We start from the raw sequence: 27,579 nt of genomic DNA on the forward strand, positions 1-27,579 counted from the left end.
TTGCCAGGAGCTGCGCTGAGGCACGTCTTACTCAGCCATGCAGCTGGCCACGCCCCCAAGGTGGTTCATATTTGAACAGAGAAGATGCCCACCATATATTGCTTAAACGTTTCCTAAGCAGGAGTCCTCAACAAACTTTCTAGTGAGAGATCAACTCCCATGTACTGAATCATTATTTTTAATGTTGTACTGCATCAACAGTAGACCTGCTATCTATACTTGAGAACTTGAAGTACCAAAACTTTACGTCCAGGTACCTTCAGCCACAATGTCTAGGCAGTGCTCTGTGGATCAGTTGGTTAGGGGAATTGCCTTCTGCCTTCCCTTGCTACCATTGCTTCTGTAATCAGTAAAATGTGTTGGTTGTTGTTATAACTGGCTATTTCTGGTTGGCTAAGGCTGACGCCAAAGCTAGGCAGAAACCACCATTCTAGTCAGGGCAAGGAAGTCACACGCCAAGATAACCCCTGCCCACCCCCTTGGTAGTTTGGCACGAGCAGTAAGGCTAAACTCGGAGGCGCCAGCACACAACAGCAACAACATCCTAGGCACACCACAAAAGGGACTCCACATAAGGTTATATTAAAATAACTTTTGTATTGTAAACACACATCAGATAAAAAATCACACATGTACATTGTGCCAACTGGCACGGGCAACATTCATAAGGGATTATTTACAAGACCGGGCCACATGGGCCACTGTCAGAATCAACACTTTAAGAAATAGAAATACTTGTCAGAAATTAGAATAAAAGGATATAAAATCACTGTAGCACAAAGTAACTGTTATAAATCACATCCAGTAACTACTGGGAACAGGTACCAGGACCTCACTAGGACCACCTGTACTAAATGAACAACCACCTACGAATAAAATACATTTAGGGGTATAAACCAGAACACATTACCCATGATGCATGCAACACATTCAGAGGAGTAGTAAAAGAAAAACACATGATGCTTAAAACATTCAGAGGTGCAGCATAGGAATGAAAGACACATGATGCATAAAAATACATTCAGAGGTGTAAGACAAGGGAAACACATGATGCATAAACCTACACATTCAGCGGTGTTCAGGACAGAGCACATGATGCAATAAAATACATTCAGGGGTGCAGGGCAAGAAGACACATGATGCCTAAAACATTCAGAGGTGCAGCGCAGGGAAAAGGAAGACACCTGATGCATAACCCTACACATTCAGAGGTGCCAGAACAATACAATAACGCAAAAATCACATGATGTCTAAAACATTCAGAGGTGCAGGAATAACACATGATGCAAGAAAACACATTCAGAGGTGCAATAACCATACAATTGCGCAAAACTTACATAAGCCACCACCTGTGGCAGTCCCTAGGCCAACTGGCCTTGTTGGGGCTAGGACGCCCTGAGTCTCAATGTCAGTGTGCGCTGCCATGCAGCGCCAGTCCAAGCACAAGCCTAAACGTAGCAGGTGCCCACTACTTGCTGGGCACCTGGAATCCCACAAGACCTAAACGGTGCAGCTGCCCACTAATTGCTGGGCAGCTGGGAGTCCAAACTGCGACAGGGTCCTCACTGACCCTCAGGCGCAAACTGCGCCACGCTGGAGCCACACAGGCTCTAAAAACACATTCCTCGCAGGCAGGAGAGGGCGGGCAGCGGCAATGTGCCCCAACGCCCCCTCTAACTAAAAATGGCCAAACGCTGGAGCCACACAGGCTATGAAACAAATATGCCCCATGGAGCCCTCAGGCTCAGACTACCAATGTGCCCCCTAGAGCCTCCGTGGCTCTAAACACAAAGTTGGCTCTCGAGCCTCGCTGGGCTCGTAAATCAAAATGCCCCTTCAGAGCCTCTCTGGGCTCTACTTCAACGTTGGGGCGACCCACCGCCAACCGGGGCCGCCCTGCTGCACCAACTATGCCCCCCCTAGACAGAGGGCAGGACACGGGCCATCGCCTACGGGCTCTATAACACGCAATACCCCCGAGCCCTCGTGGGGCTTTAAACCATAAATATGCCGCCTTGAGCCTCACGGGCTCACATCCACTCAGGCCCTGCACTGGAGGGGAGGGGCGGGCACCGGCAATGTGCCCCCGCTGCCCCCTCCCCTTTGAAGGCACTCACCATGCTTCCTCAGGCAGCGAGGGGCTCCTCTGGGCAGCGCGGGGCTCTCCTTCCTCCAACGGGGCCCCGCCTGCGCCTTCCGCCGCCTCAGCTCTTCTTCCCGGGGCTCCCTCCAGATCACGGGAGCCCCGGGCAGCCATCACTCCTCTTCGCCTCCTCTCCTCGGACGGGCACCCAATCAGTGCTCGGCGGCCGGCGGGACTTCCTTTTTCAAACCGGAAGTCCCGCCCGGAGTCAGGCGCGATGCCGCCTGACTTCCTGTTTTCGGCCCGGCCGCGGAGGTGATTCAAAGTGGCAAAACGAGGGGTTGACACCCTCGAAATCCAAAATAAAAGTAGAAACTGGGTGAGCACCCGTTAGGCAATGAAATAAATGGGGTGGCACCCATCTATAAAAATAATTAAATAAAGGTGCCGGGTGGGCACCGGCACTCGCACATAAAGCGCTATAGGCCAATCCACAGCGCTCCTAGTGCTATAACAGCAACCAAAGCGCTTCCAGGCGCTTTAGGCTATAAGAAGCCCTGGCAAAAGCAAGACAAAGTTATCTGAAAGGAAATGCAGCTTCTCCATGCTGCAAAGGTCCCAGAGATTCCCAGGGGGGCAAAGCCAAGTCCCCCCCCATCAGTCCAAGCAAGGCAGAGGGGTCCCCCAAGAGTCCAGGAAAGTCCATCAGGTGTCCAGGGGCTGGGCAGCGCCCGCCCCTGGTAGATTCAAGTCAGAAACAAGAACATTTTGGAAGGGGACACAGCCTCTTCTTATACACAGAAAAGTCTTTGAAGTCTTTGTGTAGGCAGTGTGAGAACCAGCTAGAACTGGTTATAGGGAAGTCCTGTCAGTATCAGGGACAGAGGTGACAGTCGCCCAGCGGGGGGGGTGGAGCCAGCATTGTGGCAGGCAGGCACAGCCCTTCACTATCAGGTGCCATCTCCTCCCACTTCCCTGGCAGCAGATGCTGCCTTTCATCCATGGGCTGACTCAGACAACCTCCTGGGCTCTCCAGCCCCTGTCACCCTCAAACCAGACAGTCTATCCACAAGCAGGCCCAGGCACTCCTGACCCAGGCTCACCAGCCAATCACACGTCAGTCACAAATATGCCAACTTCTAAAAGTGGCACTTCTAGACTAGACACAGTCATGCCGCATATACCATTTCGCAGCATTCCGTCTCACGAGTTCTCTCATACCAAACTCGCCCCTGCACTCCGCACACATCAGGAACTACCATGGGCATACATATTCCCCATTCATTCCTATGGGAGGGCAGGTCACTCACCACACATAAACAGAGAGCTCAAGCACTTTACACTGTACCACAGTGAAAAAGTGCGCAGAGGCCTAAAATCACCCCACCAGGTTCCAGAAACAGATTATGGAAAACAGGGTTAAACCCACTAAAGTCAAAGGGACCTGGATAATTATCGTTACAAAAGGAAGGGGTCCCAGACAAAAAACAAAATATTGCAAACTTAATACACGATAAATTCAAGGAGCAAAGCTAGTAAATGCAAAAAAGTTTTATTCAGATTTGCATGATTACATTTCACTGGTTAGAGTTCATATTACATTTGATTATATACATGACAAATTTGGAATAAATGTACGTGCCCACATTCACAACGGGGAGGGGGGAAGTGAAGGACGTGTCAAGGACAGTCAGATTCATTCAGTGGCAAGTATTAATCTCAATTTGGAGACTAAGTACATGTAGTCCCTTTAGCCAAAAGGCCACAACATAAGGCTCTTAGAGAGTCCAACATATAACTGATGCACAAAACCAAACTCCGCTTCAGCCGTTAAGGTCTTGCTTGGGGTAGGAGATTGGTCGTGGTTGTGTAGTCAATGTTTCGACCCGGATTATAGGTAGGAAAGTAGTCCTTACAAGGCGGGTCTTCTTCAGGACAAAGGAGTTGTGGGAGGGCAACCTCCTGGGGAGTAGTTAAAAAGAAATCAATTAGCACACACCCATCCTGTTGATTATTACAAGGAGGGCGGAATTGGAGAGAGCGATTTACAATTAAAAACGTGCTGTCAAAGGTTTGGTCACGAACAACGTTTATACAGTGTGAGACAAAGAAATACAAAAGACCTGAATGAGTTACGATAGGCTCGTTACACTTGATAATATGAGGCAGAGTGTTGAATCCACACACCTCAGCACAGAGGGAGATCACTATTGGAGTGGGAGCGTTATCTGCCCTCATGTATTGGCATGTTAGTCAAGATTCAGCCTAGTTGACTAGGCTGCCTCAGATTATCAAGTGTAACGAGCCTATCGTAACTCATTCAGGTCCCTGGCAGTGTCATTCGGATCAGTGTCCGCGGCAACAGTGAATTCAGGTCACTGTTGCTTGTGCCAGAGTAGAGGTGGGGGAGCCAGCATATTACCAAGGAGAGTCAGGCCAGAATCGAGCCAAGGATCCTTCTTGGCTCTAAATAGTCGTACACGAGTTGAGACATGGAAAGATCCATGTAAATCATACAACACAAATCATGTAAAGAATGTGCTAGATTTGCCTCCAAAAGTGAATTTGTGGACTCTGCACAGTTTACCTCTTTTTGGTATACTATATGAAGAGCCAGCTTCCTGCACAACTCGCCAATGCCATGTCTACAGCCTGTCTAGACAGGTGATTTACTAAATGCATTCTAATCTGCTGTACCAAAGCCTAAAACGCTTTACGTTCTGTCCCTAGAGTGCATTCTATTTGGAAAAAGGTGCCACAATGGTCTTCTTGAGCACCCATCCCTCTAGTCTTTTATTTAGTTAGTATGACTGTGCAGATAGTCAAACTGTACTAAAACACTGCTCTACATATCTCTTGCCTTCATTGACAAGCCACAGTATTAGGGGTTGATTACTGCCTTTCTTTCTATGCACAGCATGGGATCTACAGGTATAGAAGCTGGGAATCTCCAGCGCTACTGGCAGCAAACCAATTGCCACAGATAATCAATATTTTCCTTCTTTTTCTGTCTCCGTTTTGTGCTGCTTCCCTCCTCAAAACCCTGCCTCTGTACTCCCCATGTTGCTGTTTCACCCTCATTTCTCCCATCCCTTGCTACACCATTGCTTCCACCACCCGTTCATCTGCCTTTTTTTTTTGTTGTTGCTAGTTTTGAATTTTTAAAAATATTTCGAACCCCTCGTGCCAGGGCGCTTCTGCCCCGCCACCATGTTGGTTCCATCATTCAACATTTACCTGCTCTCACCATCCGCACTTCTATTGTACCCCTTCTGCGTTTCATACGTTTTTAATTATTCAATTCACTACTGGACTGCTTTCTTCATTTTAATGCATGTTTGTGCATCTTTTTTAAATGTACCTCTTCAATGCTGGGATTCGTCGTCTTGGAGCATTAAATTCAAATTTTACTTCCATTTTATAATACTCATATGCACTTGAATATGGATGCACACGTATATATTGTTACACTGTTAATTTTTTTTTTTTGCCTCCAGTGTTTTTATCGGCAATTAAGCATCTTTATTTTTGCCGGTGTTTAGCAGCAGTGGCAAAAGCATTGGCAAAACCATAAAGTCGCATAATTCTGTTAAAAAGTTAAAGTACTTGGCGTTTTCTTTTTTTCTTTTTTATTTTTGTAAACCTTTATTGTGCAATAATAGAAGAACAAATACGGGCCCACAACCATCAGGCCGGCCACGATACCATTTGAAGCACAAGTGCAAGCAATGCGGCGACTCAGTAGCACATCAATACAAAATGACAATCAATTAAAGGTACACTGGATATCACCGTGTTACCGAGACACAGGCGCAATGAAGGTTAATTTTTAAAGATTTTTTGTTTCGAATATAAAATATTTTAAAAACAGTAAACCAAGGAGAGCAGAGTCCGTGCAATTGCTTCACGACATGAGCAGGCAACATCGTCACGTGAAAACCAACAACAACAGAAGCTGAAACCCCCCAGGCAGCATGGCGGCTCAAGAATATATGCAACAGGATTATCAACCAACCATTGTGCTCCGTGTCCACCGTCACCCACCCCCTACCTATCTCATTCGCGGACCCAAGAGAGAAATAGGAGAAGAAAAGATCGTAAGAGTGAAGAGAAAAATAAGGCCCATAGAAACTAAAAACGGAAAACTAAATTCCCAACCCCCAACCCCCCACCCTACACGCATCAGAGGCTACGGCCTACTCCCCCCCCCCCCCCCCCCCCCCAGCAGTGTGCCTGTCGCCCAATAAAGAACCCGAAATATAGAAACGAAGGAAAGGAAGAAAAGAAAAAGGAAGCCTTTTAATACCAGAGGAGGGCCAAATCCAGAGTCTCCCGGACTCCCCAGCCACAAATGTACACTCTACCCCATGTATAAGAGCAAGAACAGAGAGCATCAAGCACAAAATGAAGTGGGGAGAGTCATCACATATCACATCAGTACGTGTTGAGGAAGCGCCCCAGTCCGAGTCTCCACCGGCCAATCAAGCACAAGTTGTAAAAAGAAATCCGCTAGCCCTGGCCAGTTCGCAAGCGTCCCCCTGAAAATGGCTCCCGAAAAGGGCCCGCCTCAGATAGAACAAAGGAACAAAATGGCCACACTCGGCAGAGAAGAGATGCCCAAAAACAAAATGGACATCGCCAATCGCAATCAGTTCCATTGACCCAAAGGAGTGGCGTTTCCAGGTTCGCCCGATGTTGCAGAGTACAATGTAGTGGTAGCGGAGCTTGCAGGGCGTAAGCAGCCAAGAGTACCAGTTGCTGCACCAGCGGCGCCAAAAACAAAGGTAGCGATACCATGGGTGAGGTCGTAGGCTGCAGCAGGGAAGGAAACACTGTAACATCATTGGGGTAGGCGGACAACAGTCCGCAAACACTAACACTGCCAAAAAAATCGCTCCTCCGTGCACTCGCGCGGCAACAATGTAGCCCGGTCAGGAATCAGTAGGGGCAGTTCGGTGCAGCGAGGAAAACAGGCTGGTGGTGCACATCCCAATGCGAGTGTGGCATCATCAAGCTTCTTGCCCAGCAATCGAGAGCCCTCACGCCATTCAGCTCTCAGGTCGGCAAGAGCGGCAAGAACAGAGCCGCAGGTTAACACAGACTGGTGTTCCATCGTCTCCGCGGTACGAGGTGCGGCACACGGTCCAGCACACTGCTCAAGTCCTTGCAGGGCGACCCAGTCTTGAGCCGAGGTATCACCCACCATCACCTCAAAGGAGCCAGCCGACATTGCCACCCCGCCAGGGGATTCACAAAGGTGCGTGGGCGAAGCCTGCACTGAACGGCTGGGGTCCAAACTACCGGTGCAATCCGGACCCGCTAACAATGGGCGACCCACAGTGAAAGTCCCCCCTGTTCGGCTCAAGGCGGGGGCAAACTTAGGGGTGAGCCACGGTAGCCGGATAAACGCCGATATGGGAGAACCACAGCGCGGCTCACCTTCAGCGTTCCACAAAGAGAGAGCAGCAGAGTAAACTCCCAAGCGGCCGATGTTTACTTTCCGCATAAAGGGCTGTTAAGTTCCTTCGCAGCAAGTAGCGTGTTTCAGAATGCCAGCTCCGCCCCAGCTCGATCGCCCCACGTAGCTCCAGCAGCCGCCGGCGGTGCACAATAACATGGGTCCCGGTTCCAGGGCTAGGAAAGGCCGTCAGATTAGCTCGTCAATATCTCCGGCCAGCAGGCAGGCAGGGACATCGGAGAAACGCCAACAACAACAGCGCACTTTCACCGTCATCCCGCTGTAGCGCAATCGCAGGATAGGGGACAGGATATTGTTGCGGGAAACAAAGGGTCGCGGAGCCGGGAGACTACACGTCCGTCTCTGCCGCCATCTTGGCTCCTCCCCCCGTACTTGGCTTTTTCAACGATTTTCTTTTTATTATAAAATGGACCTTTTACCTCTGCAGAGTATAATGTACTTTATACACAAAATGTGAAGATTACACCACTGGTAAAGGGCTGGTTTGAATAGTTAAATGTGTCAAATATATATGTGTAAATATTTTTTATATTGTAGCCTGTACTGTATCTACCATTTAGTTTCAATGGACACATTTTATTGTAAAAGGAGCAGCATGCAAGCCATTTTACATGATATGGGTTTTGAAGAATCCATATGATACTACCTTGAAAATAAATCATTATGATTTTGTGAGGTGATACGTATGACTATAGTCATTATTAAAAAAATATATATATTTTGTGTCACAAGTTTTCAAGGAACATATATGTGCATATGCCAGTGTGGTTGTTGCAAGCATTTATACATTAACACATTTGTCTATTTTTTTCAGCATTAACACGCTTGTAAAAATCAGTAAAAGTGCTGGAGCCATGCTGAAACCTCACACACCAAAGCTCATCCCTGCCCTTTTAGAGTCACTGAGTGTTTTGGAACCACAGGTCCTCAACTATCTTAGCCTACGAGCTACAGATCAAGAGAAAGTATGTTGATACTAATGGTTGTTCATAATTGTATAAAGATTTGCATTAAAAGAAAACAAACTAATAATGTTTTGACTGCATCTTCAATAAATGGTCAAGATAAGAAACACCAATGCAATGATTTTAATTACTTTGTGCATATATTTTTGACCTCATATTCTTAATCTCTTAACATAACTCAAATTGTCAGATGTGCTGCAGGTGGCACTACTACCACCAAGTTGCCCATCCCAGGATCATCTGAAATGATGTTCTCGTACTATGTAGGCCTGACGCAAGAAATGCCTTGTGTTAAAATGGTCCTAGTGCAAGTCTGTTACACTAACTTTCTGTTTTGTTCTGGGGCAATTGTACTAACCCATTTTTAGTTTTTGGCGTCAGATTGGGGAACAATTGATTGCACCTGATTTCCATTTATTATTAGCATTACAGACTTCTTTTCCTTACACAAACTCCTTCAGTTTATAACTGAAGAAATTTGTGCGGGTACATGCCATGTGGTGTGAAATTACCAAACTTCTTTAAATCCAGTGCTTAATACCAGATTCAAACTTAACTTTGACCGAAGTGCATACTGTATTTTGTAACAAATTATAAGTAAGAAATTCAGTTGTAATCTTGCAAGCATTCTAAGCATATGGTTTGCATGTTATTATTTTAAGTTATACTTACTAGGTTTTCTTTTACATCAATCAATTTCAGGTGCTGTAAAAAGTGGGGTTGTTGCATGTTGTTGATTGACCCCAAGATTGTATATAAGGGAGTTTGTTCCGAAAAAATGAATTAATGACCCTCCCCCCACTTCCTGGACGTTGTCTTTTTTTCCTGCCACTGGCTGCCAAGTTTTACTTGGTAGTGACAGGGAAAAAGTCATTATCCACTCTAAATTCATACACTCTAAATAGGGCAGACAGTTTCTGCCCTTCCTCTGACGGCCTCTACGCCATTGGAGGAGGATTTTACTTGACTTCGCTCATACAAGCTCTTTTGAAGGAAATCTGGTAGTCTGCATGTCTCTAAATGAGGCGGGTGGACCGATAGTTTGAAGGATAGGGTACTCTGTCACATTTTTGATGGAGTATCCTATCCACCGAATGTTTAAATCAGGCCCTGTATCATACATGTTCCAGACTACAACTAACATTAATTGACAGGAGGAGCTGTGTAATAAGGGAAGGCGAAGTCTCATAACCTCTTCCCTCTTTATTCTGCTAAACTGCTTTGCTTCTGCAGTGTGACAGGCGAGGGTGACAAGTAGTAATTGGGGAGCGCCCCACCCGCAGCACCTTCCCTTGGCTCTCCTTGTAATTGCATAACATGATTACTGTGGCAAACTCTAATTGTTTAGGTTCACTGAAAATCACCTTACAGTCCAGCAAATACAATTTTCAGATAACTTGTGGCTGTATTATATTAACTCTAAATGTTGTTCTTCCTTTAAAACATGTCATGTTCATGTTTCTACTAGAATGCAATGGATAACGCAAGGCTCAGTGCTGCTAAATCATCACCCATGATGGAAACAATCAATATGGTAGGTACCCATGACTTTTGTTGTTGTTAAGACTTGCTACGAGCCTGATCACACTCCCTACCCATATTAATGTAACCCCTTCTCTATTTCTTAGAGGTCACCTTTTATGGCTGCCTGCTCATTTTGGTCACTTGTTTGACCTGTCAACATAAGTGAAACAACCTATGCACACAGTCTTTGAGAGGTTGTTAAGGAGTGGTATTGGCAGGGTGTCATGGCTAATAATGTAATCGGAGAAAATGGTCTCCTGCTCCCCAGTTGTATTACTCTTCCCCACTTACTACTTTGGCTCTAATGCCGCTACTTGTAACTACTGTCATTATCACTATGACTAACAGGAAGCACTGAGAATTAAAATGACATCTGTTATGTTTTTATTGCATGTTGTGTGCTTAGTCATACTTGCTTGACTTCCCCTTAACTCATTCATTTTACAATTTAACTTCACTATTACATGACTTACATTCATCATCCGTTTTGTGCTCAAAAGGGCCTATGAATACCCCAGATTGTCTGTTCTCAATGAGATTTCCTCTCACTTGGATTTTGTCCAGTTTCTAAATTCCATTGAAGTTATCAGTATTAAAATCTAAAATTATATCAAATATAGGTGTTGACTTTCAATAAGATTGCAGCTTTAAATGGGTTCATGATAGTCATTGTAGCACAGAAAAACAAGTGATTTACCTTCGGCAACGCCTTATCTGGTAGAGACTGGTACCGTAGAATTATCCCCAGGTGTTAGACTAGATCCAGAAACTCTTTGAGCAGTACCTTTGTGTGCCGGTAGGTACCATCTTTTGGCTCAGTGTCGTCGGCGCCGTCCATTCTGCAAGTAACATTCGCGGTGCCCTTATAGGGCCACCTCAACACACTGACATCTGTTACTTTTCGCAACCTTTCCACGTCAGAAGCCTGGAGCCCAAGAGGTTGCTGATGTACCAGTGTGCAGACACTAAGGACCTCATAAGGGTACCTCGATATGGAGAAATTGATTTGCTGAGTGGGGAGGATCTGTAAGGAATCTAGTTAGTCTTTACCAGATAAGGTATTCCTAATGATAAGTAACTTGTTCATCTGATAGAGCCTCCTAACCGCAGATTTGCCACCTTAGAGTAGATACCGAAGCAATACCTCTCTGGAGGTGAGTCTGTGAATAGGTTTAAACAAGGAAGTCCTGTAGGACCGGCAAAGTGCCAGTCACGACGGATGTGAATGTCCAGGCCAATAATGTTTTGTAAATGTGTGCAGAGGCACACCCCTTGCAGTCTGACAGAGGTCCAGGTCAGGGACTTTGCAAGATAATAGAGGTTTGCAGCCTTCGCTCTGGTGGAATGAGCATGCAGGCCCCCATGGGGTTGCTTCTTGGCTAATGTGCTTCAAATCTTAATTCCGAGCACTATTCATCGTGAGATGGTCCATTTCCACATGTACGTCAAATGTAAAAAACAAATCCGAGAATAATGTTTTAGAAAAATAAAACATGATAATGTGCCTCTTTGAATAAATTGACAAAAATATATATATTTTTCTAAAACATTATTCTCTGATTTGTTTTTTACATTTGACGTACTGTGTGCTTTATTGCTGTCACATCTATAGCTGCTGGTGGTCTTCTGAGTACAACATTGTGTTTATGATTTGTATTTTACGCATTGGTAACCAGTAGAAGTATATGACTGGTATTGCTAAACATTGCAAAACGCATTATAGATTACTACTCCATTTCCTACCCATTTTGTGGTAAACCTGTGGGACGTTCTTCGGTTTCCTACGCTATCTCCCCTGTCCCAAAGTTGACAGTTAAGGGGGCCTCCTTTAACTTTATTGTTATCCATTTCCACATGGCCTTCTTTTTCTTTGCCCCAACAAACCCAATGAGATGTTGATTATCCACCCGGAACTCTGGTACAATCAGTGTAGAACGACCGCACTCTTTTTGGGTCCAGTCAGTGGAGTCTCTCCTCTTCTCTGGAAAGGTGAGGAGGAGCAATGAAATTTGGCACAGTGATGGTCTGGCCCACATGTAAAGGTGTCACCACTTTCAGTGGAAACATGCACTTGTTCTCAGCACCATGTTGTCTCTGAAGATAGATGTGTAAGGAGGGTGCACAGAATTAACTGCAGCTCACTAACCTTCTTAACCGATGTTATGGCCACTAGAAAAGCAGTTTTTAGCGAGTAGAGAATGTAAAGAGGGGTGGGGATGAAGGGCATCCCTACCTCGTTCCTCTTTCCACCTGAAGCACATCCGATTCCACCTGTCCTGTACGGACCCTTGCACTGGGCTCCATATATAAAAGACGCACCAAGGACAAGTATCCCTGGCCTAGCCCCATCTGCTGCAGCACCTCCCACAGATACCCCCAGGAGAGGGTTTTAAAGGCTTTCTCACTGTCTAGAGCAACCAATGCTGCCTCTTCCCCTACACCCTGGGAGATGTGAATGACATTAGAAAGCCTTTGTAAGTTCATGTGGTTGCCCCTCCCTGGCATAAAGGCACACTGGTTAGTATGAACCACATGGGTGACGACGTGGCCCAGAAGCCTCACAAGGACCTCCGCAAACAGTTAAAATTACATGAGCAGTTATTAGGAGCCCTCAGGACGCTGTGGGGTGTGATGGACACAGAATCACCAACACATGCAGTGAAGCATGCACTACACACCTTGGCAACAGATCGACACCTCATCACTCGGTTTTACAGAACCATTGTGGATCGCAATGGGATCTCTCTGAGCCAGCTCCGTTAGGAATGGGTGTAGGATTTAGCTCACCCCCTGCATGACACTGATTGGATGCTGGCACTTGAATCTCCTAATGCTATCTCTAGAAATGAGCGATTCAAGAACATTCAGTATATGATTCTTCATAGGGCTTACCTCACACCTTCTCGAATAAACCATATGTTCTCATCGGCTGATCTTGCGCTGTCAGCTGACTTTTGGCACATGCTTTGGGCGTGCCCAGATATTGCCAGTTTCTGGCTTTCAGTGCACACCCTATTAGCCACAGTTACAGAGCTAACAACACTCAACTCATGGGAAGCTACAGCGTTGGGCATTTTTTCAAGGAAGAAAAGTTTTACGGTGCAGGTGCCCTTTGCAAATTTAGCCCATCTTTTAGCCGAGAGCATATTAACCATTTCTGTCTTGAGTGGTGTCGAGCCTTGTTCCACTGGTGTGAAGCAGAAAATTCTGCGCTGCACTGGGAGGAAGCCCGGAGAATATGAAATCATCACATAGCAGCAGCCTGGAACACCATTGCTAATAAAATTCAAAGAGCATATGACTGAGTGTCCTCTCTAAACCTCACATCAGTCTACTCCTCCTCTGTCCTTATCTGAGGGGGAATAACCGGTCATAAGGTGGATCTGGCCCCACACTACTTATTCATGGCCACCTAACTAATATTGCGGTGGATTTGGCCTCGTACTACTTACGGCCCCCTAACCAGTATTTCAGTGAATCTGGCCTCCCACTACTTACCCACGGCTCCCTAACCAGTACTCCGTCTATCCCATCATTTGCGTAAACCTGCTTTCTGCTCGTATATTCCTCTTTGTTCTACCCTCTTCGAGTTGGACTTTCCAAACTTTAATTTTTTCTTATCTTTATAAATGTCCTCTTGCTCCATGATGGAGGACCAAAATATTTGCTTGTATAGTCATAGTGCCACAGCTGATGAACCCAACTACTTAACCCTAAATGTTTTTAAGATGAACTAATCCCTCTTAATGTATGTAGTGCAAAAAAGCTTGTTGTATTGTATTACTGTATTGAATAATCAAAATGCCTTAATAAAAATTATTGAACAGTCAGGTGTGAGAAGCATGATCATCAAAGCTTCCTGCATGTGCTCGGTAGGATACCATACGATTTCACCTCCTAGAGGGTTTCCAGGAGCTTATGAAGTAGTTTAGCTGAGTATGTCTGGTGAAATTCTAATGTTAGGCCATCAGGCCATGGGCATTTCCCTCGAGCCAGTCTCGGAGAGCCTCCTGAAATTTGTCCAGTTGTCTCTCCTCCTCTAGGCTGTTCCTGTGGGCCGCCAATAGTCTAGAGATCGGGACCCTTCAAGAAATGTCCTCACATAGTGCATCCCATCCCTCAAGGGGGCCGTGTATATTCTCACCAGATGATCCTATGGAGTCGGATTAAACACTGCCTGTCCCATCACCAACACCCCCATCTGCTTGGGTCAAAGAAAGGATCGTCAGCAGGGGCCATTCACATTATTACCCGACTAGTCCCCCTCCCTGTTTAATCTTACCATAATCTCATTTTACATGAAAATCCTGTCCGTTCCAAATACCGGCAACTCATCTGTGTGCCTCAGCCTCATCTGCCTGTCCCACCGCCTATCTCTGCAGGCAACTTAGGCATGCTTCCTCCTCCCATAGCGCCTGCTCCAACTTCTTTCTTGTGCTGTAGAACTTGCTGAGCCCCCCCCCCCCCACACACACACACAGCTCCATTCTGTGCCGTAAGCCCCTGCGAAATTCCAGTTTGTGTCGAAATAGCCCTGTACTGTCAGCTGCATGTCTAATTTATATTCTGTGTCCCTTAGAGACTCCGGGTGTTATCTGCATAGGGCAGTGCAAGGTCTGTGCCCCACTCAGTCCGCATTCCAACATCAGGGAAGCTTCCTCCACAAGAAAACGCCCCTGATCTGATAACTCACTCCCTAAACATTCAGAGCGCCATCAGCGGACAACAAAAACTGGTTCAAGCGGCTATGGGTGCGGTGCTTGGTGGTGTCACAGGCGAATTCCTTATCAGTGGGATGGAGCTCCTGCCATTTATCTACACACTGCAGTCGTTTCATGGTCTTCCTGCAGCTCAACACCATATTTGGTTGAGTTCCCAGCCGGGGTGTGTGTCTGTCCGGGCGCAATTGAAATCCTCCGCCCAGATATGGGCATGCCTACAGATGCTGCGAGCTCAGTCTCTAGTGTTGCAAAAAAGTCTCTGTCATCAATGTTAGGCGCGTAGATGTTAAGAAGGCACAAACTCCACACCATCCAACATGCCATGCAGTAGAACGCAACAACCCTCTATGTCTGCCGTGTGACTACGTTGACGAGTATGTCGAGCAGTTAAAGCTGTCCCCTCCACTTTGTTTTGCAACCTCTGCGCCTCCCCATCCATCAGATGCGTCTCCTGCAGCATCGCAATGTCAACTTACATCTGGCTTAAGTATGCATGGGTCCTATACCGCTTTACAAAGAAATTCAGGCCTCTTACATTCCATGTGAGAAAGCAAGTGGGCCCTCCCCATCAGGAATAATCTGATAGCATGGGTCCAAGGACCCGTCGCGTCCACAACCCCAAGCCACCCGCCACCCCCACCCATCCTACACCACCCACTGGAGCAGGAACCACCGCAGACCACAAAAAAATAAACCTTAATTAACAAACACAAATCTACCCACCTCCCCGGGTAAGCACAGCTAAACTGAAGTTGTCTTCCCAGCCATAGTGTACCCACTCACCCTTATATAAAATAACTAATACATGTGACTGTATGAAGGTGGAACAAAACCTATACTCTAACCAACCTGGAGGGAATAATGGCTTCATGTAGCGCCCAACAACATCAACTTCCAGACAGACCTCCACATAGATGTACACCATGTATCGGTTATCTAGGATACCATGTCAGTTGGGTGGCCATCACATTGAAGGATGTGACACCATCCGGGGCCTCGTAGCAGGCCATCTGCAGGCGAATAGTACTAGTCCAGCTTCAGCAGTTAGATCAAAGCTGTCTCCATCTCAGGAAGCTGCGTGTTGTCCACGAAATCAGAACCACTGTCGACAGTGACAGCTGAGGCGACCGACTCCGCCAGCGCCCCGGTCTCCTCCCTTTGCTGCCGTCGTAGTTCCACATCCAATGTGCCAACTTGGCACACCACAACCTTTGCGCTGGATATGGAGATCTGCCGTCGTCTTTGCTTCTGTTCCTTGCTAATGAGCCAGTCGGCCATTCCCGTCCCTCCCCCGGGGTCTGTGTCAGAATTCAGGTGTTCCCTTGGAGTTCCCACCAGTCCCAGACATCCTACGGCTGCATGAAAAAGTGTGAACGGCCCTCATGGAACACTTTGAGCTTGGCTGGGTAGAGCAGCATATACTGAAGGCCCATTACTTTCAACTTCGCGAAAAGTTTCCCTTTGCTGTTATGCAATCCATGTATAGTCTGTGAATATTTGGATAACCTGGTTCTCTTAAGTGGGGTCACCCTTCCGCCACACTTCCTGCAGAATAGCATCTTTGTTCCTGTAATTTAGGATTTTTGCAATAATAGTCCTAGGGGGCTTCCCCCTTCGTGGGGGTGGTGTGGTCACCAACCTGTGGACCCACTCCACTACAAAGAGCTGACAGGCCAGCGTTTGGGATCTGTAATCTTATCCATCCTTCCAGGAACAGCTCAATGCTTTATTATAAAAAGTTAAAGGGGAGTCCCCAAAAATTATAAAGATCACCAGCCTCCCAAATGCCCCTTTTTGTATGATCTTCCTGGAAGGATTTCTTAGTCTCTAAATTAGGTGGTACATGTACCTCCCTTTGTGATCACTGCCAGAGCATTCTCCTCCCCCTGAGTGGCCTCACCCCTTGTGGCTTCCATCCCACTCACTACATCTTTCAAGGGCAAGGTTGTCATGTGTGTGAAACCTTCCTTTCCTCTGACTGTGACAGAAGTTACATATTGCTTAGGTAATCTTGTTGCCATCCGCCTCACTCCTCCATCTAAATAAGAGATGTTGCATAGGTAGACCACAGTAGAGTCCTCTGACCTGCAACATGGCATGGAGAACAAAGAGTCAGTCGGCTTGAGCCCGGCTTCATAGACACTTGACATGAAACATTAAGATAGCAGGAACAGCCCTTATGCCAGATTGAGTTTCATGCTTAAAGAACTGAATAAATAGTCCGAATGAGGCCACTGACAAAGAGACTGTCTGAAATGACTAAGCAGAGAAGGTGCCATACCGCTTTAGTTTGGTGATTGTTATTTACTGGTTTATGCATTTTTAATTTCTTCAGTGTCAAAACAAAAAATAATTTGACATAATTCATATGTATTTTGCTTATTTTCAAATCACCAATGTTTGCATGGAAAATCATAGTTAAACATGGCCATGATCCAAGTGGGATCTTTTGTAATCTAGAGGATTACCATTGAGGAATGTGAATGCTTGTCTACTGAAATCATTAAATCAGCTGTAATCTTACCATGGCTCCCAGCAGCTGTGCTCTTTGCTCTGGTACAATACAGTAAATATCTGCAATGTAACTGTGTTAGTTTTCCTATACGTGAGAACAACAATGGATATATCTGATTACGTTAATGGGTGGAATAGAATTGACCATCTGTTCTGTAACATTCTTGTTGATGCATATGAGGGTGCTGAAACAGAGAAACATTTTATTTACTCCATAAATTTAACTCATTTATCCAATTACAGCTTGCTGCAAAGCCATATGCGAGGGCTGCAGGATACATTGTAATGATTGGGGTTTTATATAAAGTTATCTATTCACTAAGTGTAACATTTCATTAATATTTTAATTTGACATGTTTCCTCATATACAGTGCTTGCAACATCTTGATGTGTCTGTCTTAGGGGAGTTGGTTCCGAGATTGTGTGAACTTGTCAAAAGTGGACTGGGTATTGGAACAAAGGTAGGACCTGATTACATTATTTGAACTTCTACCATTTCTAATTCATAGAAAATGTAGATGCGGTTTAATTTATTTTTTGCCAAATACATTAATGGCTGAATGCTTTTATGTTTGTGAATATTTTTTAAACTACTTCTGTTGTCCTTTCAAGTACATTGTGTCCTTGCAGTTTGCAAGTTTAAGCTGTTTTCATCTGTCATGAGGTAGCCATATATAATAATTTGCCATACATTTTATTATAAAAATGTTGAGCCAAAAGACTCCTGAGTGGTCCTATTATCATATTTTTGGGTGAGAACGTTTTTTAATTTTCTACATGCAAAGATGCATCTTGCCGCACATTGAGCGAAATTGACATTACTGGATTTCAAGATGTGGGCGGGCTTTGGGTATCTCCTACACGATTACACTATGTGGTAGGTACACCTTGTGGGAGTAAGGAGAGATGGTTCCCATTATTAGGTAAGCTTGTCTATAATTTGTGCAAGAGTTTCCTCCTCGAAGGAGGGTAAAGAATATAACTGCTGCAAACTTAGTTGGGTGGTGGGAATCTAAGGAGGAGAGGAAGGGGTGTAGTGGGGCCTACCGATCGGGTGCTCGAGTGTATACGTTGTGTAGATGACCGCAGTTATAATGCACTCTCTCTTCTATCTGCTGATCCTGCGAGGGCTATTTGGGTCTGTGTAGAGAAGGAGGGGTGGGGGAGGTCCTGTTCCATCCTCCTCTCGTAGTGTGAAGGGTGAATCTAACTGGCACTACCCACGGGGGTCTGACAAGGTGGTTCGCCAATTCCGTGTAGTGGGGAGGGAGGATTGTCTGGTTCAAACTCTTTAAAGTGGACTCACATCACATCCAACATAGGGGCTATGGGCTGTCTGCAGAGGCCTCCCAAACCCCCTCTCTGTGCAGAGGTGTTGCCTCTGCCCATCGTTTCACCTTTGCTTCCCATTCTACACCACAAGGAGGGGGTGGTGTTCTTGCACGTCAACAGCATCACCCTTTTTGCTAATATAAGGACCAGATCAATAAAATGGGAGGCGGTTTTGTATTTCTTTGTCCTTTTGTAAATCCACACGGGTCCAAGCTTTCAACTGTCCAATGAGGGCTGGCCCGTAATCTCTGAAAGTGTTTGGAAGACCTCCTGCCAAAAATGTAAAAAAGGACCGGACAGTCCCTTGAAGTGTTTAAGGTTGGCTACAGAGGAGCTACAGTGACCACAGGTGTCTTGGGACAGCAGGAAATACGGGGTGTAAGCGTGGCGGTGACTGGTAAGCTTTATGATATATGTTAAACTGTAACAGTTAAAGGCAGTTGTTCCGAGAGACTTTACGTCTGTATTCGAGAACCCGTGTCATACAGCGCCTTTCCAAACTCAGCTTCCCAGGTATCTTGTAGAGACTGCAGGAAGACCTTGCTATGGGTCACTAATGCCCTTGTTATTATTCTTCGTCCGTTACCCAGTGTGTATAGGCAATCAGTCAGGGTATATGTGGTCAGTTCGGGAGCCTCTACCTGCCATTGGTGTTGAGTCGCAAGCATCTGCTAATGGACATATAGATAAGGAACTGTCCTCTGAGTAGGTCATGCCGGGTTTGCAAGTCTTCAAACGCTTCCTGTTGTCGTTCTGGAACAGGAGACCAAGAGTACTGAGGCCCACTTCATCCCATAATTACAGGTCTCGTCTAGTAAGGAAGCCTGCGCGCTTGGGAAGGGCCAACAAGGGGACAGAAGGCGTGTAGGCAGACCGCGTCCCCAAATTAGGCACTGCAAGGCTACACATGTCAAGCAGGTGCGCCCTCATGGTAGGCGCACCCCTGGTGCAATTAACAAAAGTATTTTGTCTGGCTGAACAGGGTGTAGACTACTCGGTTTCCTCTAGTCCACGCCTTGTTAACAATCGGGTGAATCTATGCAGCTAGCTGCTAGGAAAATAGTTCACGGTCTGGGCACCTAACCCACCTGCATCTGAAGGGAGGTGTAATTTCTTTAGGGCTACCTTGCACAGGTGGTTATGCCATATTAGATCTCCTAGCAATTTATCCAGTGCTCGGAGCGTCCATCGATGGGGGATTACCAGAATATTAGCAAAATGTTATAGGAGGCGGGGAAGCATCACCATTTAAGCCACAGCGATGCTGGTCTTAACATGTAATGGCAGGGTCTTCCAGAAGGAGACTTGGACTCTTAGGGAAGATACTGCTGCTGTAAGGTTCCCACTCCAACAGATCTGGTTTTGTGTGGAATATTTCAATACTGAGATATTTAAAAGACATGTCCTCCCATCACAGTGGGCCCTCTGACATATCCAGTCGAGTTGGTGGTGTGGGAGGGAGGAGCGGAAATGTGTAGTATTTTTTCCAACTGACTTTCAGCCTAGAAAGAATCGCGAAGTGTGTTCGGATGTGGACAATGCTTGAAAGGTCTACTGGGAGGTCATTCATTTAGATTTAAATTCCTGTCTGGTACCTCTACCTACTCATATTTGGCTTGAGATTAAGTGTTCGAGGCATGTGGGCTGCTGAATTCATATCTGTGCATAGATCGCCGCCTAGTGTTGGGCCCGGATGATCGTACATTGTTGTCCTGGAAGAGTCTTCGAAGTATCACAAGATAGGTGGCTCCTCCCCTGGACTACGCATGGGCATCGACTCCATCCTCAGATTGTTTTTTTCCGCCATAGGGTTCGGATGTATATTGGTTCACTCTAGTCGGAATCGATATAAAACTTTCTTAAGGCCAAAAGGCCTTTAGCTTTTCGTCGGTATAGTCTTGCGTTCGGTGCCCGATTCTTCCAGCTCAGTTTCGAGCCGGATTCCAGAGAGCCGCTTGCTTTCGACGCTGAAGGCCCAGTCGACGCCAAAGACCTTATCGACGGACCATCATGGAACGGAGTCCGTTCAAGAGATGTCCCGTGTGCAACTCCAATTATCCCCACATCGACGTCCACCCGGTGTGCAAAAGTGTCTGTCGCCGGATCATGATGAAGCAAGCTGCATGGCTTGTTCCTGATTTCGATCCAAGAAGACTCTTATGCATCATCGCGCTGCGCACCAGGAGGCCCAGCAGACTGCACCGGCGCCTGTGAACATATTCGATTCCGGGGATGATGAGGGAGCTGACCGGGAAGTTAGTGAGAACCTGTCGAATCTCGCGTCGGAGGTCGACTACAACTACGACGAGGACGTTGAAATGCCCGAAGCGGAAGAAGTCGTCGACGAGGTAGGAGACGACGATGGGGCCTTTGGGGCCATGGAGGATAGCTCGAGCGAAGAGCTAACTCAAACTGACATTGGGGCCGAAACGCTTCAAAAGGATCGCCACTAGGCCTTACCCAAGGTCTTCCAGTGGGTTCTACGGCCCCGCCTTCGGGCTCAGCTACGGACATTGCTATTGAGCCGCACCCTGCAAAATCGAAACCGAAAGTGAAGACACCGGTCTCGGCGCAAGTGAAAGCACCTGTGCCCCCCTCGAAACCAAAAGTGCGTATTACTTTGGTCGGCTCAAAGCCCTCGGACCTGTCCGCACCGACGAAGAAAAAGGGCATTATCGACCCGAAGAAACAGCTCAAGGGCGTCGAGACGAAGTCTGGCACGCCGAAGACCAAGGTCAAGGCAGTCGAGCCGAGCAAATCGGCGCCGAAGACGGTCGACCCTGACAAAGGGCTCGGTGATCCGAAGGTTCTCGAGACTCCGCGTCGACAAGACAAGGCCAGGAGCGGCCCAACCCACGAGTCCACGTCTAGCGGTGCCTCGAAGGATTCCGTCGACTCGACGCAGCCGTCCGCCGCTTTCTCCAAGCAAGTGGCAGACTCACTGAAGCGCATCAAGGACAAGGCCTCAAGTGTCAGGCCAAAAGATCCTCCACCTTCGAAGCCTGTCGATAAACCTCAGAAAGCGTCGACGCCAATTCACTTCACGTTGCCGCCGAAAGTGGCGCCAAAGGCTTTCACCCCTAGGATGGTCACCAACGTGCCCGAGAAGGTGCCCTCGGTGCCGAAGTCGACAACGGTGGTCCCGGCCTTAAAGCATCGACAATCTTCGCTGGAAGAACAACAAGAATATTTTATCGATGCCGAAACAGGCAGGCTTTCCCTTCATAAGCGGAAAATTGCCCCGGAACAGCCAATGGAGTCCTATAAAATTCCACTGAAGATGAAGAAGGATTCCACTTCGACCCCTGTTCTTGTGGAACCAATTTCTCCACATGGCCATGATGTCTCACCCACTTATTCAGATGTGGACACTGGGGAAGGTGATGATGAGGAGTACAGCTATTCTGTCTACACTGAGCCAGATGATACCAATGAACCCTGGGCAGCTGCTGCTGACCCAGGTGATCCTACCCCAGACACTCAGATGTATGCTGTAAAAACGTTGCCTACAGAGGATTCAGCTGCGTTTAATGCCCTCATTGAAAGGGCAGCTAAAAATCATGATGTCCAGCTCCATGCTGACCCCATTGAAGTAGAGTTTCTTTTTGACACCTTTTCCGTCTCAGAGAGGACTGTCAAGACTCTGCCTATGTTGAAGGGTGTCTTGAAAAATGCTGGGGAGATCTTTAAAGAGCCTACGAGAGCCAAGGTAATAAACCCTAGAATTGAGAAGAAGTATAAACCGGCACCTGGTGACCCTACTTACATCAAGGGTCAGTTGCCTTTGGACTCTCTTGTTGTTTCTAATGCCCGGAAGAGGGCTAATACACAAACATCGGTTGATGCTCCTCCCCAGATAAGGAATCTAAGGTGTTTGAGCCATCAGGGAAAAGGGTGGCAGCTCAAGCACACATGCACTTCTAGCAAGGTATGACAGGGCACATTACAACACACTGGAGACCCTGTTACAGCACCTGCCAGATGAATACAAAGAGGCAGCTGAGATGCTCATCCAAGAGGGGAAGCTGATATCAAATGCTTCTATTAAATGTGCACTGGACGCGGCTGACACCGCGGCCAGAGCTATCAACACTAGTGTCATGCTGAGACGACATGCCTGGCTCAGAATCTCAGGATTCAAAACGGAGATACAGACCACCATTCTCAATCAGACAGTAAACCCTGATCATCTATTTGGCCCAGAGGTGGACACCACCTTGGAGAAAATCAAAAAGGACACTGAAACTGCTAGGTCCATGGGGGCTCTGCAGTCCCAGCAGTTCAGGGGTGGTTCTTTTCGTCGCTCAAGCACTAGAGGTGTTTCCAGAGGCCAGCTCTCCCAAACCACACAGTACTATAAAGGCAACACGCAGACCACATAAACCAAACAAAGTCGAGGTGGATATCGTGGAAACAGCACCAAAGGCAGAGGTCATGGAAACAACAACTCCAGATCCTCCGCCACTAACAAACAGTGACGCCTTGTCACTGCCCCCCGACCACGCAACACCTGTCGGGGGGAGACTTCAACAGTTCCTGCCAGTCTGGAAGTCCATCACCACAGACAGGTGGGTCACACAGCTTATACAGTACGGTTATTATCTGGAGTTAACATCCACTCCACCCAACATACCCCTAAGACACCGTCCTATGTCCGCCAAGCATTTGCACTTATTGCAGCAGGAGGTCCTCGCCATGCTGCAAAAAGGGGCAGTCGAGCTCGTGCCTGTGAAAGAAAGAGGCACAGGAGTTTGCTCACTGTACTTCTTAATACCAAAAAAGGGCGGGTCCCTCAGACCCATACTGGACCTCAGACCCCTCAATGAGTACATCCTATCGGAGCACTTTAACATGCTGACCCTGCAGCAAGTCCTACCGTTACTCAATCAGGGGGATTTTCTCGCAACTTTAGATCTGAAGGATGCGTATTTTCATATTCCGCTACACCCGTCACACAAAAAATACCTCCGGTTCACCATCCACAACCAACATTACCAGTTCACGGTTCTGCCTTTTGGGGTCACCACGGCACCCAGGGTGTTTACGAAGTGCCTGGCGACGGTGGCAGCACACCTAAGGAGACAAAACATTCATGTCTACCCTTATCTGGATGACTGGCTCATCCAGGCAAAGTCGGCCCAGCAGTGTGCCGCCAACATGTCCCACACCATTCACCTTCTTCACGATCTGGGATTCTCACTGAATTACCCAAAGTCCCACCTGCAACCCGGTACATACGGCAGTATCTGGGTGCGACTATAAACACTCTGGCAGCCACAGCACAGCCGAATTCAGTGAGGGTCAGCAGCATTCAATCGCTGATACAAAAATTCAGACCTCAGCACTCGCTTCCAGCACGAGTGTTCATGCAGTTGATAGGCATGATGGCCTCCTGCATCTCCATAGTCCCGCACGCGAGACTACATATGCGTCCGCTTCAGGAGTGCTTAGCACGTCAGTGGACTCAGGCTCACGGGCAGTTGAAGGACCTAGTGTTGGTGAGCGGTCGGGCATACAACTCTCTGCATTGGTGGAATCCACAAAACCTTTGCAAGGGACGACCGTTCCAAGAGCCTGTGCCACAGATCATCCTGACATCGGACGCTTCTCTCCAGGGATGGGGAGCTCATGTACTCTACTACACTGTGCAGGGACTATGGACACCACAGCAAAGGAAGATGCACATCAATGTTCTAGAACTGATGGCGATCTTCCTGGCACTGAAAGCCTTCAAAGTACATCTGTGCAACAAGGTCGTGTTGATCCGGACGAACAACATGACGGCCATGTACTACATTCAGAAGCAGGGAGGAACACACTCTCCACAGTTGTCTCATCTGGCTCAGAGCATGTGGAAGTGGGCCATTCAGAGAAACATCTTCCTCATGGCAGAACATCTCCCAGGCAAGGACAATCAGATGGTGGACGTGCTCAGCAGGTACAGCCACCAAATGCACGAGTGGGAGATACATCCATCAGTACTCCACCCGTGCTTCCAAAGGTGGGGTCATCCAGAGATAGACCTGCTCGCCACAAAGGAGAACGCAAAATGCCGAAGCTTTGCCGCCAGGTTTCCACACCCACAGTCGCAAGGCAATGCGATATGGATGAACTGGTCAGGCAAATTTGCGTACGCTTTTCCCCCAGCACCTCTAATACCGCTGGTGGCACGCAAGCTGAAGCAGCACTCGATGACTCTCATCCTGGTTGCTCCAACGTGGGCTCGCCAACCATGGTACACCACGTTTCTGGAACTGTCCGTGGTACCGCATCAAAGGCTGCGCCTCACACCCAGGCTTTTGACGCAGAACCATGGCGACATTCAGCATCCAGATCCGCAACAGCTCAACCTGGCGATCTGGCTCCTGAAGTCTTAGAGTTTGGCTACCTCAACTTACCTCCTGACTGTATGGACATCATCCGGGAGGCAAGGAAGCCCACCACCAGAGCATGCTATGCGGCGAAGTGGAAGCGGTTTGTCATTTATTGTGCAGACCACAACATTAACCCGCTGAATGCATCTATTCAAAACATCATTTGTTATCTCTTACATCTGTACAAATGTAATCTGGCCTATGCTTCCATTCGTATACATTTATCCGCAATGGCTGCTTATCTCCAAAACGGACAGCACCTCTCACTTTTCAGGGTGCCTGCCATTAAAGCCTTCCTGGAAGAACTCAAACGAGTCATTCCTCCGCGGACGCCACCAGCTCCAGAGTGGAACCTCAATGTGGTCCTCACCAGGCTGATGGGTCCCCCTTTTGAACCACTGCATTCCTGCGAGATTCAATTCTTGACATGGAAAGTGGCTTTCCTTATAGCGATTACGTCACTACAACGAGTTAGTGAACTCCAGGCACTAACTATCCAAGAGCCATTTATTCAAATTCATTCTAACAGGGTGGTGCTTCGCACTAACCCTAAATTCCTTCCTAAGGTAGTGTCTCAGTTCCATATCAACCAGACTATAGAACTACCTGTGTTCTTCCAAAATCCAGAGTCACTTGCGGAGAGAATGCTCCACACCCTTGACGTCAAGAGGGCCCTGATGTATTACATCGATAGGACCAAAGATTTTAGGAAGACTAAACAACTATTTGTTGCCTTTGCACCACAACACAAAGGTAACCCCATTTCCAAGGCTGGTATAGCCAGGTGGATCGTTAAATGTATTCAGATCTGCTATCAGAAAGCCAAGCGCACTCTCACCATTCCACCACGGGCCCACTCCACCCGAAAGTTGGGGGCCTCCATGGCTTTCCTTGGAAATATTCCTTTGGAAGACATACGTAGCAGCCACATGGTCTACCACACACACATTTACAAAACATTACTGTGTTGATGTGCACTCCAAACAACAGGCAGCTGTAGGGCAGGCTGTTCTAAAAACACTTTTCCAAACTGCTGCAGCTGGCACGGGCGGCCGCCGTTAATGGAGGGACTGCTATGTATTCTATGCACAGATATGAATTCAGCAGCCCACATGCCTCGAACCAAATATGCTACTTACCAGTATGCATCTGTTCTTGGCATGTAGGGCTGCTGACATTTATATTGCCCGCCCTCCTCCCCGGCGCCTGTAGCGGCTGCAGCATTCACACATACTTCTGGCATGGTCATCATTCACTTAGTTTCACTCCATCTTGGCCACAACGGCTAAAAACAATCTGAGGATTGAGTCGATGCCCATGCGCACTGTAGTCCAGGGGAGGAGCCACCTATCTCGTGATACTTCGAAGACTCTTCCAGGACAACAATGTGCGATCATCCGGGCCCAACACTAGGCGGCGATCTGTGCACAGATATGTATGTCAACAGCCCTACATGCCAAGAACAGATGCATACTGGTAAGTAGCATATTCGTTCCTGTGTAAACCTGCACTGTTGAGTCCGTTTACAGTGAATGGCTCATCATAATTGTGTGGTCCCCGGAACGAGGCCCATACAGAAAATAGATAGACCCATGCTAGGGAATCAAATGCTTTTTTAAGATCTAATACTAGGGCAGCGGCTCGGGCCATTGTTTTTCTGTGGCCTCCGCAACTCGGTACAGTTGTCTGATGTTTAGTGTACATTTTGACTGACCCTTCTGTTCAAGCGCACCCCACCCAACCCCCCCCCCCAACCCCCACACCCCCAATTGAGTCCGGCCTGGGTATAGTGAACTATAAGATGACCAAAATGAATGTTTAAACTAGTGCATCTCACCCCTCCCACCCTAAGCTGTAATTCTCTCTACATCTGCCCCATGCTCTGTCAAATTTTTTGGGGCATCCTCTGTTGATATAGACCACTCTTTATGCCTCAATGCACAATCCATGCCCAAGATCCATTGACTTTTAGTTGGCCATTGCGACCCACCTCACAACTTAGCATTGTCCCTGTTTGCTAACATGAATCCCAAATTGCTAAACAAGAGGAGGGCTTGCGTAAGGTTTATGCTACATGGGGCTCCCAGTCGAATGAACTGCTGTGCCGTAGGAATTGTTCCCTCAAGGATTGCCTCTGTTTCTTCAATGATGGTGGCCCAGTACCTGTCAATAAGGGAGTAGGATCAAATAGTGTGAAATGTACCCTCGCCGACCCTGCATTGTAGCCAGTTGGGGTTTGACCCAATTGGCTTTGATTATAATAGACCCTTTGTAGGACTTTTAGCCTTAATCTCAATTTGGGTTTATTAGTCACCTCTCTAGGATGCATTCAGTCTGCATTACCAGGTCAACCTGAGTTTTAGAAGCGTGTCCGGTTTATCATTTTTGATGGTGGAGTATGCTTGGGAGACTATGTTACTAATCCACATTTTCTAGGAGTATCCTATTTTCCAGAGGCTGCAATTGGCCACTGTGTTCCAGTATATTTTCTCTGCTTGCAGAGCATGATGCAGCTGCAGGAACCTATATTTCTGTGTGGCATTCAAATTCTATTCTTGCTGTAATACAATTTCACCCCATTTACAGA

At 47.2% G+C, this 27,579-nt stretch overlaps 1 protein-coding gene across 2 annotated transcripts in view; it reads left to right on the forward strand.

Annotated features, from left to right (window-relative positions):
* The window catches only part of ECPAS (Ecm29 proteasome adaptor and scaffold), a 780,178-nt gene that overhangs the window by 525,213 nt on the left and 227,386 nt on the right, over positions 1-27,579 (forward strand). For both annotated transcript variants that reach the window (XM_086962068.1, XM_086962067.1), the window contains exons 35-37: positions 8,377-8,527; positions 9,996-10,061; positions 17,658-17,747. In XM_086962068.1, coding sequence (XP_086818194.1) covers positions 8,377-8,527; positions 9,996-10,061; positions 17,658-17,747 — 307 coding nt within the window. The remainder of the gene's footprint in view (positions 1-8,376; positions 8,528-9,995; positions 10,062-17,657; positions 17,748-27,579) is intronic.

This window comes from Lissotriton vulgaris, chromosome 3_1 (genome assembly GCF_964263255.1).
Source record: "Lissotriton vulgaris chromosome 3_1, aLisVul1.2, whole genome shotgun sequence".
Classification (NCBI taxonomy): Eukaryota; Metazoa; Chordata; class Amphibia; order Caudata; family Salamandridae; genus Lissotriton; species Lissotriton vulgaris.